The sequence below is a fragment of the Achroia grisella genome, unplaced genomic scaffold (assembly GCF_030625045.1).
Source record: "Achroia grisella isolate CSIRO2021 unplaced genomic scaffold, CSIRO_AGI_Agris_v1 utg511, whole genome shotgun sequence".
NCBI classification, from domain to species: domain Eukaryota; kingdom Metazoa; phylum Arthropoda; class Insecta; order Lepidoptera; family Pyralidae; genus Achroia; species Achroia grisella.
Genome location: NW_026712905.1, coordinates 2,892,635 through 2,909,075, shown reverse-complemented (window position 1 = coordinate 2,909,075; position 16,441 = coordinate 2,892,635). Strand labels below are relative to the sequence as shown.

Sequence of the window (16,441 nt, the reverse complement as noted above, 5' to 3'; positions counted from 1 at the left end):
AACGTCATTAAAAAATAACTGTTAATCCTACATTTAACACTACTATGAATACACGGCTCAATAATCTAAACTGGCTGACAGGCAGACTGATTCACGTCACCATTGAAAATAAGATACCCATTTATAAAACCATAATAAAAGTAATCTGAACATACAGCATTGAATTATGGGGATAAGCAAAGAAATCCAATGTAGATATTTTACAACGGTTTCAGAATAAAGCATTCAAAAGTATAACTGCTGCACCTCTATCATATAAAAATAATCAGAAAAAAGACAAAAGTAAAGTAAAATAAGGCAGTTTCCTCACTGGAGGTAAAGTTCACTCTCATCTACAGAATCTGCTAAAGGCTTGATAAGCCGATTGCAAGATATGGATATGGAAAAAAAAATAGTAGATACTATTAGATTTCTATAATATACCATAACTACAAAAATGTCAGATAGACCAATTAGAGACAATATCAAATTGTTTTCAGAGAGAACATAGCATATTATTTAAAAAAAAAAAGTAATAAGATCAGAAACTAAGTGACAACGAAGTATTGCGAATATTGGAATGTGCATACTACTGGCATGGTTGCCGTTTATAAGACAAGCATTTTAAAATATGTATATATTATTTTTCGTGTTCTATTCTATATGTTCTTATGTTATTCTATCAAATTGGCTTATCTGTACCAGAGGTAAGGGAATTCTAAACATGTCCATAAGTAATTTTAGTGACACTGACAAGCATACATACATATGCTATGCTATTCTATGCATATGCTATATAAACATACATATGTAGTACATAATAATATGTTTGCAGTGCATACGTATGTTTATTTACTAGTCACACAGACAAAATCTTAGATTTTCTATAAATTGTCCAATCTTGAAAAAACAAATGCATACTAATATTATAAATGCAATAGTACATTTTTCTATCTTTACGACTAAACGGATAAACAGATCAAATTTAGCATGAAGATAGATTATACCACGAGGACAGACATAGATTGAAATATATTGAATTTCAAATAGAAACAAGCAAATTCGCGAAGTCAGTATTTATATCAATACAAAAAAAATGTCGTAAAGTTCTGATGTTCTTTTCGTATCCTTATGATTAAGACACTTTTCAACTACAAGACGGAGAGAGAAGCCGGTGTAGATTTATTCTTTAAAACGATTTCTATTAAATAGCTTTTGACTTCAACCAGCAATTCATTATGCCAATTAATAACGTATAAAAATTATTTTGTATAGTTTTATGTTTACTTATAAGCTCATGTTATATTTATTTATTTTTTTCGTTGCAAATTTTACAGGCGTACCAGGTATACCACGCAACCACAGCAACTATTAACTTAACAAAAACTATGTCATTTGAACAAACTAGATACAAGTCATATTGTAGAGACCAAACTTCAACACCATACCCTTATGAATACATCTTATGTATATCAAAAATCTATACCGTACACAAAATACGTCACTTTATACTTACAACTAAACTCTAAACATTCACCAAAAATATTGGGTGTGCACGTGACTTCTAATATATTAAAGTTTTTCAAACGGTCCAACGGTTACGCGCATGCCTTAATTAAACAGTTTTGTTAGCACATCACAGATCATCTAAACAACTTAGTTAAATTGCATGAACTCTGCGTTTTCGTCCTAAAAATTAAATATACGAGTCAATTTTTAGGACGAAAAAGTAATATCACACCTTTATTAAAAATAAAATACTATCACAACATAAAAGAAAAAAGTGAAATCATTTTCGTTATCATTCTTATATTTTCTTTTATTTCATTTAAGATTCATTATAATTTTTATTAATGAATTATACTTTTGTGATCAATTCCATAAAATAATATCCAATTATAAAACTGAAACATTTGTCAAAAATATATGGTAAACATAGAGCAGACTTACTTTAAGTAATTATAATACAAAAGTAGTAAGGAAGTAACTAACATATCGTTATCATGCGTGTATAAAGCAAACCAATACAACTGCTTTAAAAAAATGCACGTTAAAGCATACTTTATATATGATATTAAAACGTGTTTTTACTGAATAAGTTTATGGAATTTAAACACACGCTTCTTCTATACACCAGAGCGTTGGAGTTGATAACAATAATAAATTATAGAATAGTATATTATTTTACAAAATTATCAAATTCACTGCCAATTTATTGAGATAACATACATTTATAAACAAACCGAAATGTTTAGATCATACTTTATATATTCGGCAATACAGTTACTGCAAGGTAACATTGAAACAAATTGACGTCATCCCGACCGCCGGCCGAACGGGTGCAACTAAAATATTTAGACAGTGATTCATGCAATTCCACTAATCAGGCACATCAAACTAACAAAAAAACAGCCTCGCCCATGCGCCGTCACTCGAACCCGCGACCTACACGCTTACTACTAATATAAATTAACCTCTTAACATACAACTAACATATTTAAACTTATATTACAAAGAAAAGCTATCCCATTTGGCTTCTTTCAAGTTGAACCGTAATTATGTCTTGTTATATTTAATCTATATTATTTTAGTACAAAAATGCCTTAATTTGGTATCGCTGCTAGTAAAATTCGTATATCATTTGTTTATGGAACCGTCTAACTCAGACTCGTGAGCAAACAGAAATCCGACGCGATTACATATAATCGTTATAAATATACTAATTACCTTACATATTAATATTTAATTTGTTTTGTGAAAATATTTTAGTGAGATCCCTTTATATATGTTTATTCCATCTCAATAGTGTTATATAACTATATTTTACATTAATACTTACTATTTGTATCTATTTAGTTGTTAGTATAAATAAACACAAGACATAAATCATCAGTTCACCTTTTTTTATTCTCGAGCGATACAATTTTTTAAACTGTGCAATGTTTGTCAAATCCCATACTTAACGATCTATCAATACCAATTCCAAACAATAAAACTCCAGCAGTCTTCTGGAAGACGAAACAAAAAGAAACAATTTGGAAGACGAGGCCGAAATTGAAAATATATTTTTTAAATTAAAACAAATATCATAAATGCAAGTCTATGGCAAACAAATGTAAATAACCACTTTTTAAAACTAAACAATAAGTCACTTTGTGATGTGTATACCAAATCCTAGACATTAATAAAGAATAAATCTCTTCTTTTCTTTTTGTCATATATAATATTAAATTCTATATAAAAACATATGTAACATGTAAAAAATAAGGTTACTGTAATATTTAAGAAAATATTAACTGCACTTACAATTGTTCATTTATTTTTATATTAAATATCTGGATTATATATATTTCTGCTTTGCAAGTACACTGATATCTCCATACCAATATTTTATCCAACAGACCGTATTATGCAGTGTACTCCCAAAACCAAACCATGGTGAATTAAACATGCACCGTCTTAAAAACTCGTGTACGATGGCACATACTAAATGTATATATGTAGTATATTTATGTAAAAGAATCCATCATATTTTACTAATATCTAAACCTCAATTATTCTTGTTCCTGCCATTTCATATTCAACTTTATTCTTAGAATTGTATTAATTGATTTTATTTATAAAATTTGTAAGAAAATTGCTGTTATTAAAGTTATAGCTGAAACGAAATTTCCTAATTTACTTACTACTTAATATTATGACAGTTACATTTAATATGCAAAATAAATTTTATGTTGTTGTCTATACAGAGAGGTATAGAAGATAGTTACTGAATATTTAGTATTATTTTCAGATTAACCCTTCGGCATTTATCTATCAAATGCTACTGACTATAACTTGACACTGGTAGCTTAGGCATCAATATCTTCTATTTAGTTTTTTTATAGGCTCTATTTGTAACAGTTTCAGCTAACATATAAAAAATCAATAAAATTAGAAAACTTAAGATAAAAGTTATGGCAACATCAAAAGGTTGTATTACAAGGAACTAGCGCATAGCGAAGCGCTCGAAAAGTTAATAAAAATATCTTCTGTTAAGTAGATATCTGATCTGATAAGCAAGTACTCGAAAAATATTCATATTAGCAATGAGCGAGACTACTTGAACAGATATTCTGTCTCCCTCACACTGATACAGTATCGAGTGAATTATTCACTTTACATTTTGCTGTATATATTAATATATAATTTAAATCCTTTTACACAAATATACTGCACTTTAATTAACATATACACAACCAAACTTCACTAACTGGCACTTCATATCAATCCTCACTATCCATTCACAGCGACACTGGTCGTCCACAAAATTGCACATATAGTCTTATGAGTGTTCGCTCGAAGGCCTCAAAAGAAGCCGATCAACTCCTACTCGATGTTGTTCCGGGGTCCATCAATCGGCATTGTATGTAGCACCTCATCCAACAGTTGTAATGCTCTGGAAAATGACATGTATACTAACACTATATTACTATACGTCAAACTTATCTATGATATTCGGAATTCCATTCTTTTATAACTTTGGTAGAGGTAGAATGTGTACTTGTAGTGGTCCCACCTGTTAGCCCACAAGTAGCTTTCTCTGTAAACTATATTTTGGTTGTAGGGCACAATTAAGCACTGAATTTACATGATAAAAGGCATCTTAGTCCTCTGAAGTGGCAGCAAAGGAGAGGTATGAAGGTTGTCACATGATAATGTGATGTCCGTATTATTGTTCACACATACAGGCTTGTTTGCCAATTTTGTTACATAAAAAAAATTGTAAATAATGTTTGGAAGGAAATTAATATAAAAATTCTAAGTGAAGCTTACTAGATGTACACAAATGTATATTAAATATTACTTGAACAGGGATCCAAAAATATAACAAAGTGTTTCTCTAGCGTTGTGTTACTGCCAATATTAAATGCGATGGCGAAGATTGTCACTTCCCATCGTATATTCAGTAAAATATATAATTCAATGTAGTTTAGCATACCTGTGTAGGTGAACCTCGACCCAGCATGGTGTCTCCTTTATAGATGTTCGAGGGTAGTCGGGTCCCCAGCCCTTGACGAACGACAACCGCACTATGCACAGCCGCCGAAGGTCATCCACTCCTATACCTGCCGCCGCTGTTAGACCTAACACATTAATTTATATACTTTTTAGGATATAACATAAGATACAGCAATGTGCTTTTATATATACTAATGGTCTTACAAGGACGGAGAGAAATAGAGGAGGACGAGTTCATTGTAACATTATAAAATTGTATATATAAAAAATATCTAATTCACTTAAATATTAAAAAATTTAAACTATATATACCTATATATATTGAATTAATAATGTTGTATAATATTTAATTAAGTATGTCACTTAATATTCTGAAATAGTATAATAACATTTTTTAATTAACAATATCTAATTAACAAGATCTATAGATTTTTTATCATTTTTATCTTCATTCACTGAAAGTGGTAGGCGTTTATATATGTTTATTGATGACAACAGAAGACTATTTGAATGTAGGACCAACCTAGTCAAAATGTTGAGAGGTAATCAGGTAATTAAGAGATCTATAATTTTTATCCTCTTTTAATGAAAGTGGTAGGTGACCATATATGTTTATTGATGACACCAGAAGGCTATTATGAATGTGGGACCAAGCTATCGGAAATGTAGAAAGAACCCAAAAGTAAAGGTTTTTACGTTTCAGTAAATACTTTATCAACCATAAAATTATTCGTGTTAAAACACGTTTAACTGTATTAATAATAAAAGTGATTTTACAAACAGGTAACAAGTGCGGTGTACTCACACTTGTTGATGCCGGCGTGTTGTGGCTGAATATGTCCGGCGACTGCTGCGGCCTGTGCGGCGGCGGCCGCCTGCGCTGTGGCTGCCTGGTTCTGCATCTGACGGTGGCACTGCCGCAGGTCGAACACCTGGACCACACGATTAAATAAATAAATAACACTAGACAATGACCACAGTGCCATCAGTTCCACTGTAAGTAAAGCTTGTGTTATGGGTACTAGACAACTGATATAAATACTTACATTCTTTTTGTAAATAATACATAATATACATAGAAAACATCCAGATCATATAAACAATCATACTCATGAACAAAAATGTTTACACCGTGCGAGGCTAGAAAAATTAGAAATTAGAAAGTTATTAAAAAAATTAAGAAAGCTATTAACCTCACTAGTATGGAAACAAACATGTTTCTGCTAACTAAGACTATTCGAAAAAAAGAAAACCTTCACCACAAAAAAAATCAGCAACAACCGCGGGCCTTGCGAGGCCCACTGGCACATGCAACCTCTAGTCACCTTTATGCAAGCGGAGGGGTATATCTTATGGACGGCGTCGCCGGGCGCTCGGCCCGCCTCCCGGTCCAGGTAGTACGACTGCACGAACACTGAGTGGTCCGACAAGCAGCGCAGCCACACGTCGCCCTCGCCGCGCAGGTCTAACTGCACGCCCTTACCGATGTGCAATCTGCGGAACCATGTTTGTTTCTTCAAGTGGCATATGAATATATACAAAATTAAAATTAAAAACTATACTAGTTTAGTTTCTTGGTAATATTAGTATATGTTTCGTTTTATCATTTTTGTTGTCGCATTGAGTAACTCATATTAACCTGTTTATAAACTGTGAATGGATTGATGCCAATGTAATTCATTTCTAATTTTGCACTAAATTGAAATGTAAATCACTGCAGACCTTGCAGAGTTATATTATAAGGTATCTTATAAATTTAGATAAAGAAGAGAAAAAAATGTATTGTACGTATTTTTTTTAATATATACATATATATATAATACTCACCTTGCTCGCTCGCTCTGTTCTGTTCTATGAACATTACTAAGTGCTCCCAAACAGAATCTGTTACCACCAGATGGATCCACATAACCGTCCACCTGTACAATTTTTTTTAAATTATAATAATTTTATCTATATTAATTATAATAGTATAAAAATAATATTGAAATCCTGTATATGAAATTACATTAATTTACATGATAATTATTAATTAAAGACAATACTTCTGTATTAATTTATATACTTCTGTAATAATTAGAAGAAAATATACATATACCTCATGATATATTATCTTTAATATTTATATATATATATATATATATATGTTCTGTATATATATAAACTCACAAAAATGCTTATACCTAGTTGAAATAGTATCATAAATTAATACATATCATAACCACAATTCAATATTAGCTTACAGTGACATTAGGTCTACTTGAAGGTACTTTGAATGTTTCTCCAACTTGCGTGTCGAGTTCAAAGTATGCCACGGAACACCAGTATTCAGGCGCCGGCTGACTGGAGAGCAGACCACCAGGGTTGCCATTAACTGTCGAAATCAAAACGAATTTAGTATAAAATATTTACACTACATAAAAGTATTTACTGAACTCTAAAAATTAAACTGTACTGTTAGGCACATTGATTATGGAATGAAAAGTATAATCCATTACATTTAAAATAAGTATTCTTGTTGCTAAGTAACAAGTCTTGTGTGCAAATGTGACGAATTAAAGAGTAAACTATATTTATTGCTGTATATCCACTGAATATCTCTCCCTTCTTTGTCCTAATATGTATATATTATTAAGAGGTAAAATTTGTGAAGTTATAAGAGGTAATCTCTGGAGCCGATTTTGACAAATGTTTTTGTGTTGTGTAGTACCTTTATCGAAGAAGGCATTATTGTGACGCAAACGATGTATTATTAGATAGGACACAGTTGAAATTATCATTGGATTGTCGAAGTATACTTTAGAAATTTTTAACACATTGTGCGTTGTTTTGACTAGTGAATATTATTAGCTATCAAGCAAACTTCCGACAATTAATGTGACCCATTCACTATATCATATAAAAGATATTGGTCTGTGTAGCATTACAAAAAGTCTATTATATCCAATGAACCAGCATTTGTGTGATTTTTTGACTTTTACATATGAGGAAGAAGACGTAAAAGATCTGTAGTTAAGAAATTTCATAAACTCCGCTATTCTGCCAACGGATTCGATTTGATCTTATATTTTTGGTGCTGGGGCCAGACCAGACGCACAGGAACCAAATTCGAGTATTCTTTAAAATATGCAAAGTATACAGAAGATCACAAGGATTGCGAAAAGATGAGCAAGCGGTGGCGGCGGTGCATAATAAAGCCAAGACATTTGTATGCCTTAGTAGTAATAATATCAATATGATGATCAAACTTAATATTATTTATAAAATATATATATATATGGCTCAAAATCAACCCTTGTAAGAATCTGGTTATCAGCAAATAAAATTTAATATTTGGTGTTTTTAAACAAATTGATATTGTAAATATTACTTAACTATTTTAAATTATATTTTTTTATAATAATATTTATTAATATTAAAATATAATAGTATAAAAATAATATTCGAAACCGTATATGAAATCTTCAAAAACTAACGTTGAAAATATTAATAAAATAAAATAAGTTTTAAATGTTTTTCTTACTATTAAATTTATATACAAATCAATTAATTAATTACTAAAGAAGAAAGAAATTAAAGATAAATCAAGTCAATATATTGTGTCCCGCATATATCATTTCAGTGAACGCAATTTTGTGATTTATATATAAATTTTGTTTTTTATATATATATAAACTCAAACAAACGGTTGTCGTCTTTCGTTTTTGCCAAAACAATTGAAAATAAGTATCATAAATATTTATAGAGCGTACATCAATACGTCATCATACCACAATTCAATATTAACTTACGTAGTGACATTATAGCAAATAGTAATCTCAAATATTTTACAATAATAAAACCAAACATGATGTCAAAGATTACTGCGATCTAAAAAAGGCATTTATTTAAAAAAGTCATTTCGGGAACGATCATTTCAGGACCGTTTCCGAAGTTGACGGAGAGGTTCTCGAAACCATGATGACGTTCCCAAATGACTGTTTAAATAAACGCACGATTATTACTAACGGTTAATCAATTCAGTATGTTACTAACATATTGTTTAATATATGTTTAATGTTATTTAGCAATATGAACTCTGAAAAAAAAATAAAGAAACGTCCGAAATAGCAAGTTAATAAGAATATGGAATGACAATGGGAGATCCAATCCATTACAAAATATTTTTAAATAAGATGATTGTGAAAGAGAGTAATAAAAAGGGCAAGGATGGAGCTTGTTTTAGAAAAAAAGCTGTGACGAATTAAAAACATTGATGAAATCATATTTATCTCTGTAAAGCAAAATAAAAAATATATCCACTGAAGAAAGGAAGGCAATATCTATCCCTAAACAATACTTTGTCCAGATTCGAATATATTATTGCAGAACGGTTTTTGTGAGAAAAACAACGGAAAGAAAAATTGTTCTGAAGGATAGCCGCATAAAATAAAACAACAAGTTTTTCCTAACATAAAATGTAAATATAAAACTTTAAAGAAAAGACTAAGAAGGCATTATTGTGAAAAAAAGAACGATGTATTAGTTCAGGTACCAACAACAGTTACAGCAATTGAAATTGATTTAAAATGTCATTGAACCACCTAAAGTGCGCAAAAATCTCTTATTCAACGAAGTACTGACACAATTAAAAGAAAAGCGTGTATTTTATGAAAAAATTCCAAAGAGAGGATCACCAAAAATGTGTTAGCGAACAAACTGTGGAGATAAACTGATTCAATTGACTTTTTCCAAAGAAACGAACCATACATTGATTCTGAAACCGATATCAAAATTCTGTGTATATAATGACTAAAAAATAATAAGTATAATGTTTAGATGGTTTGATTTATTTACATTGGAATAAAAGATTATTGCCATTGTAATAAAAGTTTAATATGATTATTAAAACTTTCTTTTAAAAAGTTTAATATGATTATTAAAACTTTCTAATCACCCAGGTTATTAAAAGACTGTAAATTGTTTTAAGTTGCGGTTTGGAATTACGTGTCCTTATGCAAAAATTAATAAATAAGTATGATGTTCCAAAAACATTGCTCATGATTTTTAACCCTAAATTGTTCTATATCGTCATATCATCATTCTCCATCCCTTCCGGGAACATCCCAAACTCGCAGATAATACATGATTATTCTAGATATTTTAAAAAAAGCTCTAATAATATTAAAATATGACGAACTTCTCATACCTAGAGCATGTTAATTAATATACAAGACACATCTATCTCATATTTAGATAATTTAAAAAAAAATCAAATATCACCCATTTGCACAATATTTTGTTTCTAACGTCTTTATTGGTAATTTCATTAGATTTCTTTAATTTCTATGATAGCAACATATATCCGCTATTGAATAAGGAAAAAAATAAATACTTATGTTATATTTTAATATTATTATAAACCTTACAAAAACGTTCCCGTAATGATTTTTTTCAGCGATAGGTCTCTTTAAAAATAAAATTACAAGAGTTGTAATCAATTCCATGCTCTGCCAACGTAAATATTGTTTAAACATAAGTTTATGGATCATTTAGGCTGATCATCAAAGTAATAGCTGCTAGGTAAATTCATCATAAAACAGAACTTGGAATTTGCCACCTTGGTGATTTTGAGCCATATATATATATATATATACAAACTGCTCATATTATCATACTCCATTGGTGTCTTGTTAGCGTATACCGTTAGCCACCAATTAATAAACCTTTTTTTACGTGGGAAATCCGTAATGGAGTTCCGCCAGCCAGGGGGATGCTAACGGATACCGGACTCCTACCGTCTAAAACCTCTCAGGGTCACGGGATCGAAGTCAATTTCCTATCTCTAAACATTTTTTTTAAAAGACGATCCCCTGCCTATCTGGTAAAGGGTAAGGGTAAAGACCCGTGGTTATAATCAGGGCAAATTATAATAAGAAAATTATTGAAATGTATTATTGGCTGTATATATTAAATCTTACAATACATGTGTACGTAACCTACTCTACTTTAGCAAAGTCTAAAACTAAGTGAGGACATGAATTTTAGGTTTAGCCAGACCTTGTTGATGTTGCGTGCGGTGCGGTACTGGGCTGGGCTGAGGCGCCGGGCTGCCGCCGGCACTGAACCCGTTCTGCTGCGGCTGCGGGGTCGCCGCCTGAGTCACCTCCACGCCCACGCTCGCCGCCGCCACACTCGCACCCACGCCCGCCACCGCACCCACCGTCGCCGCTGCCACAGACACCGCTGCTACTGCAAATATAACATATAAAAACTCGGGTTGGGTCTAGATGTTCTAGTTCTAGGAAGGGGATTGTAAATAATGAAAACAATTGGTAGCAGTGGCTCCATTGCTAGCAATATTTACATTAACCGCATTAAAAGCCTATTGAACGTCAGCTGTGTTTCCAATAATGGGTTGACCCTCATAAATATATTTTATTAAAATTTATTTCTTAACTAAGACCTGAAATTAACTTTGAACCTTGAAGTTATAACTTCAAAGTTAATTTCAGGTTTTACTTAAGAAATAAATTTTAAAAGGTTGTCTACTGCTCACTAGATGGCGTTGTGCAAACCGGCACTATTAAGTTATTCTTTATTGTAATGACATTCGTTTTTAATCCAAATAGACCTTATGCATTGTAACTTTAAAATTCATTTCAGTTCTTGTTTGGAAATTATATTAAAATAAAATACTATTAACCACAGCCTCTGCCCGTCCATAGACATTTCATAAATTAAGCATAGGACTAATTACTACAACCCAGTATAGAATATATTAGACGGTGTATAGGCTATCAAAAAGTCGCCCATTACAGGCAACTTTTTGATGTGATATAAACAAATATTTACAAAAATCGGTACTAACTAATTACCTGGTAAAGTTTGTGTCAACTGAGTTTCCGTGGTAGTTTGTTCTGTTGTGAAAAACGTAGTAGTTGTGCCATCTATTAGTGGAGTTGTACCGCCTGGTGACATGCTCACTGGCATTGTAGCTGAAATTATAAAGGCTATTTAATTACATAAATTTAAACCTACTATTGTAATGTACAGAGGAATTTATGGAAATTACAGTTCTCTGAATTTGAGTTCACCCTCCAGTAGTTGGTAGTAGATATGGTAGTGTTAAAAAAGTATATCCATTATATAATTGACTATTTCATAAATATAAAAAAATATATATGTATTTACTCGACATCATTATATATCATGGTTTGAACAACCACTTCTAAGTTTAGTAATGATTTCTTCTTATTCAAATTTAAAAATCATTTATTATGTAAGATATTTTAGTCACTGTTAATTGTGTTAATATTTATTGAGAATTATTTTTATTAATGCCAATTAGTTGACCAAAATTTATTTAGGTGTCTATGTAACTATGCAACATTATATGATAATCCTGTATATGAATAACTATACATGCTCATTGTCATTTAAGAAATTGTTTAGTTAGTAATAAAGATTTGCCCAGTAAGTATGTTTATCAGAAGTTTAAACTTTATTTAAAGGAAATAACAGAATATCCTTTGATATCTTATTGTAAAATTTTAAAAAGCCTGTATACATTGACAACTTAGGAAAACAAAAGTGATTCAATGAAATAAATGGTGCAAAAAAAAAATGAGTAAGCTTACAATGATTAATTCTTTTTGGTAGCCACATAGCCCGCGCGTCCATTGTATCAGGCGGTTCTAGTTTAGGAACTATAGTCCTTTGCTGTCCCATAACCATCTGCTGAGAATTCTGGATGGACATTCCTTGGCTTATATTTGGCATCTGAGGAGTGCCCGGCGACATTTGAGTGGGGGCTGACGCCATGCGAGGCGACGCCATCTGCGGCACGTTTGTCCCCATCTGAGGAGTGCCTGGACCCATTTGAGGAGTGCCTGGACCCATTTGAGGTGTTCCTGGCATCACATGTTGTGAAGACATCTGAACTCCGCTTGGATGGCTTGAGATCATTTGCGGGGCGCCGGGCGAGTGTACCATCTGTGGGGCCAACTGTGGCGGGGCCCCAGCCGGTCGGATGGTCGGCCGCGGCCCGTGGGTCGAAAACATGTTCTGAACGCTCTCTGGCGCTAGTGACACGGAAACGCAAAACAAAATTAGCATGCATTGCAAATAAAAAGATAATATACAAAAATCCCAATATTAAATCAATGATGAATTAGTTAAACATTCAGTTACATTTATTAATTCATTCATTTATGTAAATATTTCATTGTAGTATTCATCATTAATTTAATGAAACGATCTACTTCAGAACCAATTTGAAATCACAAGACAGTGGTTTTAATGGAATTTTCTTACTTTGTCCTTGATTAATAATTATATTGGTGGTCTGGAATTGATGGTGTGGTATTGTGGTGTGATGATGACGTGGGCTGGTAGCATGATGCTGAATGGTCACCAGTTCACCAGTGTCCATGTCCATTCCATTTCCACTAAGGCCTGCAGTGTATTCATCTTTTACCAACCTACTGGGGCCTGATTGTAGTGTTAGACCAGATAAATCTAGAAAGATTTAAGATGTAGTCATAATTTTGTCTTAACATAAACTATTGATTTAATCATATAGGAATAAGATTCATAATATAGGAAACATCTCATAACCTTGTGTATGCGGAATAGGCTTATAACTTATACAAACCTATCAATAATATTTATTATAAATTCTTTGCTGTGAACATGATGGGGATTCACTGTTACTATTCATTATTGTACATGGGAAAAAATTGTCTGAATGCATATCCAGTTTCTATACAAAGTCAGTAAGTAGACAAAGGATAGACTGCACAGCTGTGCCTAGCCTAGTCTACAAACTCGTTCTCCACACAATAACCTGTAAAATAGGGTTCCCTAAATCCTAATATTTTACTTGCAATTTGTAACATTGAAAGAAATTACTACACTTAACGGTATGCTTTTCATAAATAATTGCATAAATCGACTTTAACAAATTCACCAAACATTATTATATTATATTCAATTCAACATACTTATTTATATAATTTACATCATATCAATAATAAAGTGTATTAAAAAACTAGATACACATACTACTAGAAAGCTGAAGTCATTTACCTTTTCCAAGGGAATTTAAGAAGTCACAGATAAGAAAATTGCCTAGGTATAGATATAAGACTACCACATTTTTTTATTATTGTTTGGACAATTACTTTAATGTATACTATATTCTATTGTCACTGAATCCTTAATATTTTTATCAATCTCTAATATTTTTATAATCAATGAGTAAAGTATAAAAAGTGTTTAATTATTTAACAGTCTAGCCCATTACTATGAAATTATACATAAATATACATTTTCTATCCCATATAGTGTAAGAAATATGTTTTATCTCTCAATAAGTATATCACAGCTATAGACAAAAGTTATATATGGGAGAAGTACAATATAAAACTTACCTATACCAGGTGACACAACCCTTTCATAATGGTAGGGGTTCACACAAACTGAATCACATTTTAAATCAAATGCAAACTGACAAAACTTAACATGTTTCAATTCATTTTTATGCAAATCTGGCCAACGCCAAATACGAGCATATATAACATGAGGAAATCCTTTACGACCGGCCACCTGCAGAGAACAGGAGTAATGTCAGATAAATTTAAATATATCTGCAAATTAATTAAAGAATAAATAAATAACTCTTTCTATATACATTGAGAATGGATGGGCATTGAGAAAACCTGCGGAGAATATTTGCCTTATATCAACGCAATATTAAATTAAACTATTTAATACAATCTATAAATTGTAAATTATTTGTTTCTAGAAATGGTAAATTAATTTGTTAAAAATTTAATACAATAACTGTTTTTATTGTAACTCTACTTTATTTTAATATATGCTAATTATAATGAAACATGACAATAAATTTTATATATTTCTTATTTTCTAAACAAAAGTATTGAAGTTGTAATATACCTGTAATCTGCCATCCAATGTTCTCTGTATTGTAACACATTTGCTAGGATGTGCACCATTAGTCGTTATGGCTGTGATCAATGAGTCTAACTCGTCCCGTTTCTCCTTCAACTTTTTAACAAGTGACTCAATGGCACGTTTTGAGAAACTCTCACTCTCCCCACCCTGTCTGTGGCACATCAATGAGTGGACAATACTCAGGCATGCATCTGCCGAAGTTGGTGCTGTAGTGTTCATGGCTAAAACATTTAATAACAATATAATGCTGTTATGTTCTGCATTGCACTGTCAATACTCTCACTCATAATTCGAACATAATAAGTACGACTTAGCAACTCAGGAATAAAAACTGATATCAATCTAAAAGTTATAGGTAATAAAAGAAAATATATTAAATGCTTGCTGATAATTTTGAACGATATTAGAATAACGAATATATCTGGGTAAAATAATAATTGTATTAAGTACATTACAATTATGTTGTTAAACAAGTATCATGATATTAATTACGGAATTAATAATAAAAAGAAACGATTAATTCATCAAATAATTAATCATTAACGAAACCTGTGTAATGTAACAGTAGTGACATCAAAGGACTTACCGGATGGTTAGGTGAATATCAGTTCCACTTTTTATGTTCGTAATTATAACTACTATTTCGCAAAATCATGAGTAAACTATGAAATTTAATTTCTTATAGCAAGATGATACCAAAACAGAAGCGACATTTTGAAAGTGCATAGACAATGACACAATGTAGACCACAGATTGGAAAGATTATACCACAGAATATAACAGCTGCAGTATGTCTTGCCAAAATAAAGTTACCGCACAATATCCACTTTTTTGTGCACAGAGCGGTGCGATACATCCAGAACGACGTAATTGTACGCTCGGTGAGCGAGTTTTTGAGGAGCATGGCGTGGCACAAATTGAGCTGCGCCGACAATTGTCCTCACCCCCACCCAATGGGGATCGCACTCCAAAGCAAGCCCCACTCCGTCCTATCCCTTTCAATCTCTTGTCACCCTACTTTTTTTTTTATGGATGATAATGAAATTGTGCATCTTCCAGCGCTAACGGTTTACGCTGGCGGAGCATCAGTGATGATAAGATGAGCATGAGGTTAGGTCAGTTAGCCCATCGTGACAAATTTATCACGATGGTTTCCAGGGGTAACCGCGTGGCGGTCAACCTGACATTGCTAGTAATGGGGTCATGAGTCCACATTACTAACAATCCCCTTCCCCTTTCGACTCCCTAGTTAGTAATCTGCTAAGTAACAAGCATATGTATACGAACTTAAACTAAACACTGTAAAAAAGGAAATACAATTCTACAGTAGAAGCTACCGATTTGGACTAAATTACACAGAACGTTATAGAGTTCTTTAGCCTCTATATTGTTACCACTATTATTTATGTTTGTGTTTGTAATGTAGCAGCAGCAGGAAAGGAGATGAAGTGATAAGTCCAGTGATTGCTATTTACATTATGTATATTAACAAAATATTTACAAT

The 16,441-nt window shown here is 31.9% G+C and overlaps 1 protein-coding gene across 1 annotated transcript; it reads right to left on the bottom strand.

The window, feature by feature from the left end:
• Nucleotides 1-2,301: 2,301 nt before the first annotated feature.
• Nucleotides 2,302-15,648, bottom strand: LOC131846574 (mothers against decapentaplegic homolog 4). The gene is made up of 14 exons (XM_059195910.1): nucleotides 15,524-15,648; nucleotides 14,920-15,158; nucleotides 14,394-14,568; nucleotides 13,276-13,479; nucleotides 12,600-13,043; nucleotides 11,838-11,957; nucleotides 10,997-11,211; nucleotides 8,772-8,850; nucleotides 7,224-7,354; nucleotides 6,808-6,899; nucleotides 6,306-6,474; nucleotides 5,786-5,912; nucleotides 4,961-5,105; nucleotides 2,302-4,417 (listed from the first exon to the last, which is right to left on the bottom strand). Exons 2-14 carry the CDS (start codon nucleotides 15,154-15,156, stop codon nucleotides 4,348-4,350), a joined length of 2,208 nt encoding a protein of 735 aa, XP_059051893.1. The 5' UTR covers nucleotides 15,157-15,158; nucleotides 15,524-15,648; the 3' UTR covers nucleotides 2,302-4,347.
• Between the last annotated feature and the right edge of the window lie 793 nt (nucleotides 15,649-16,441).

Coding starts and splice junctions, on each gene's coding strand:
- LOC131846574 (XM_059195910.1), bottom strand. CDS start 15,156: ATGAACACTACAGCACCAACTTCGGCAGATGCATGCCTGAGTATTGTC. Junction 11,958..12,599: donor ACCAAAAAGAATTAATCATT/GTAAGCTTACTC, acceptor TTATAATTTCAG/CTACAATGCCAGTGAGCATG. Junction 11,212..11,837: donor GTTGACACAAACTTTACCAG/GTAATTAGTTAG, acceptor TTATATTTGCAG/TAGCAGCGGTGTCTGTGGCA.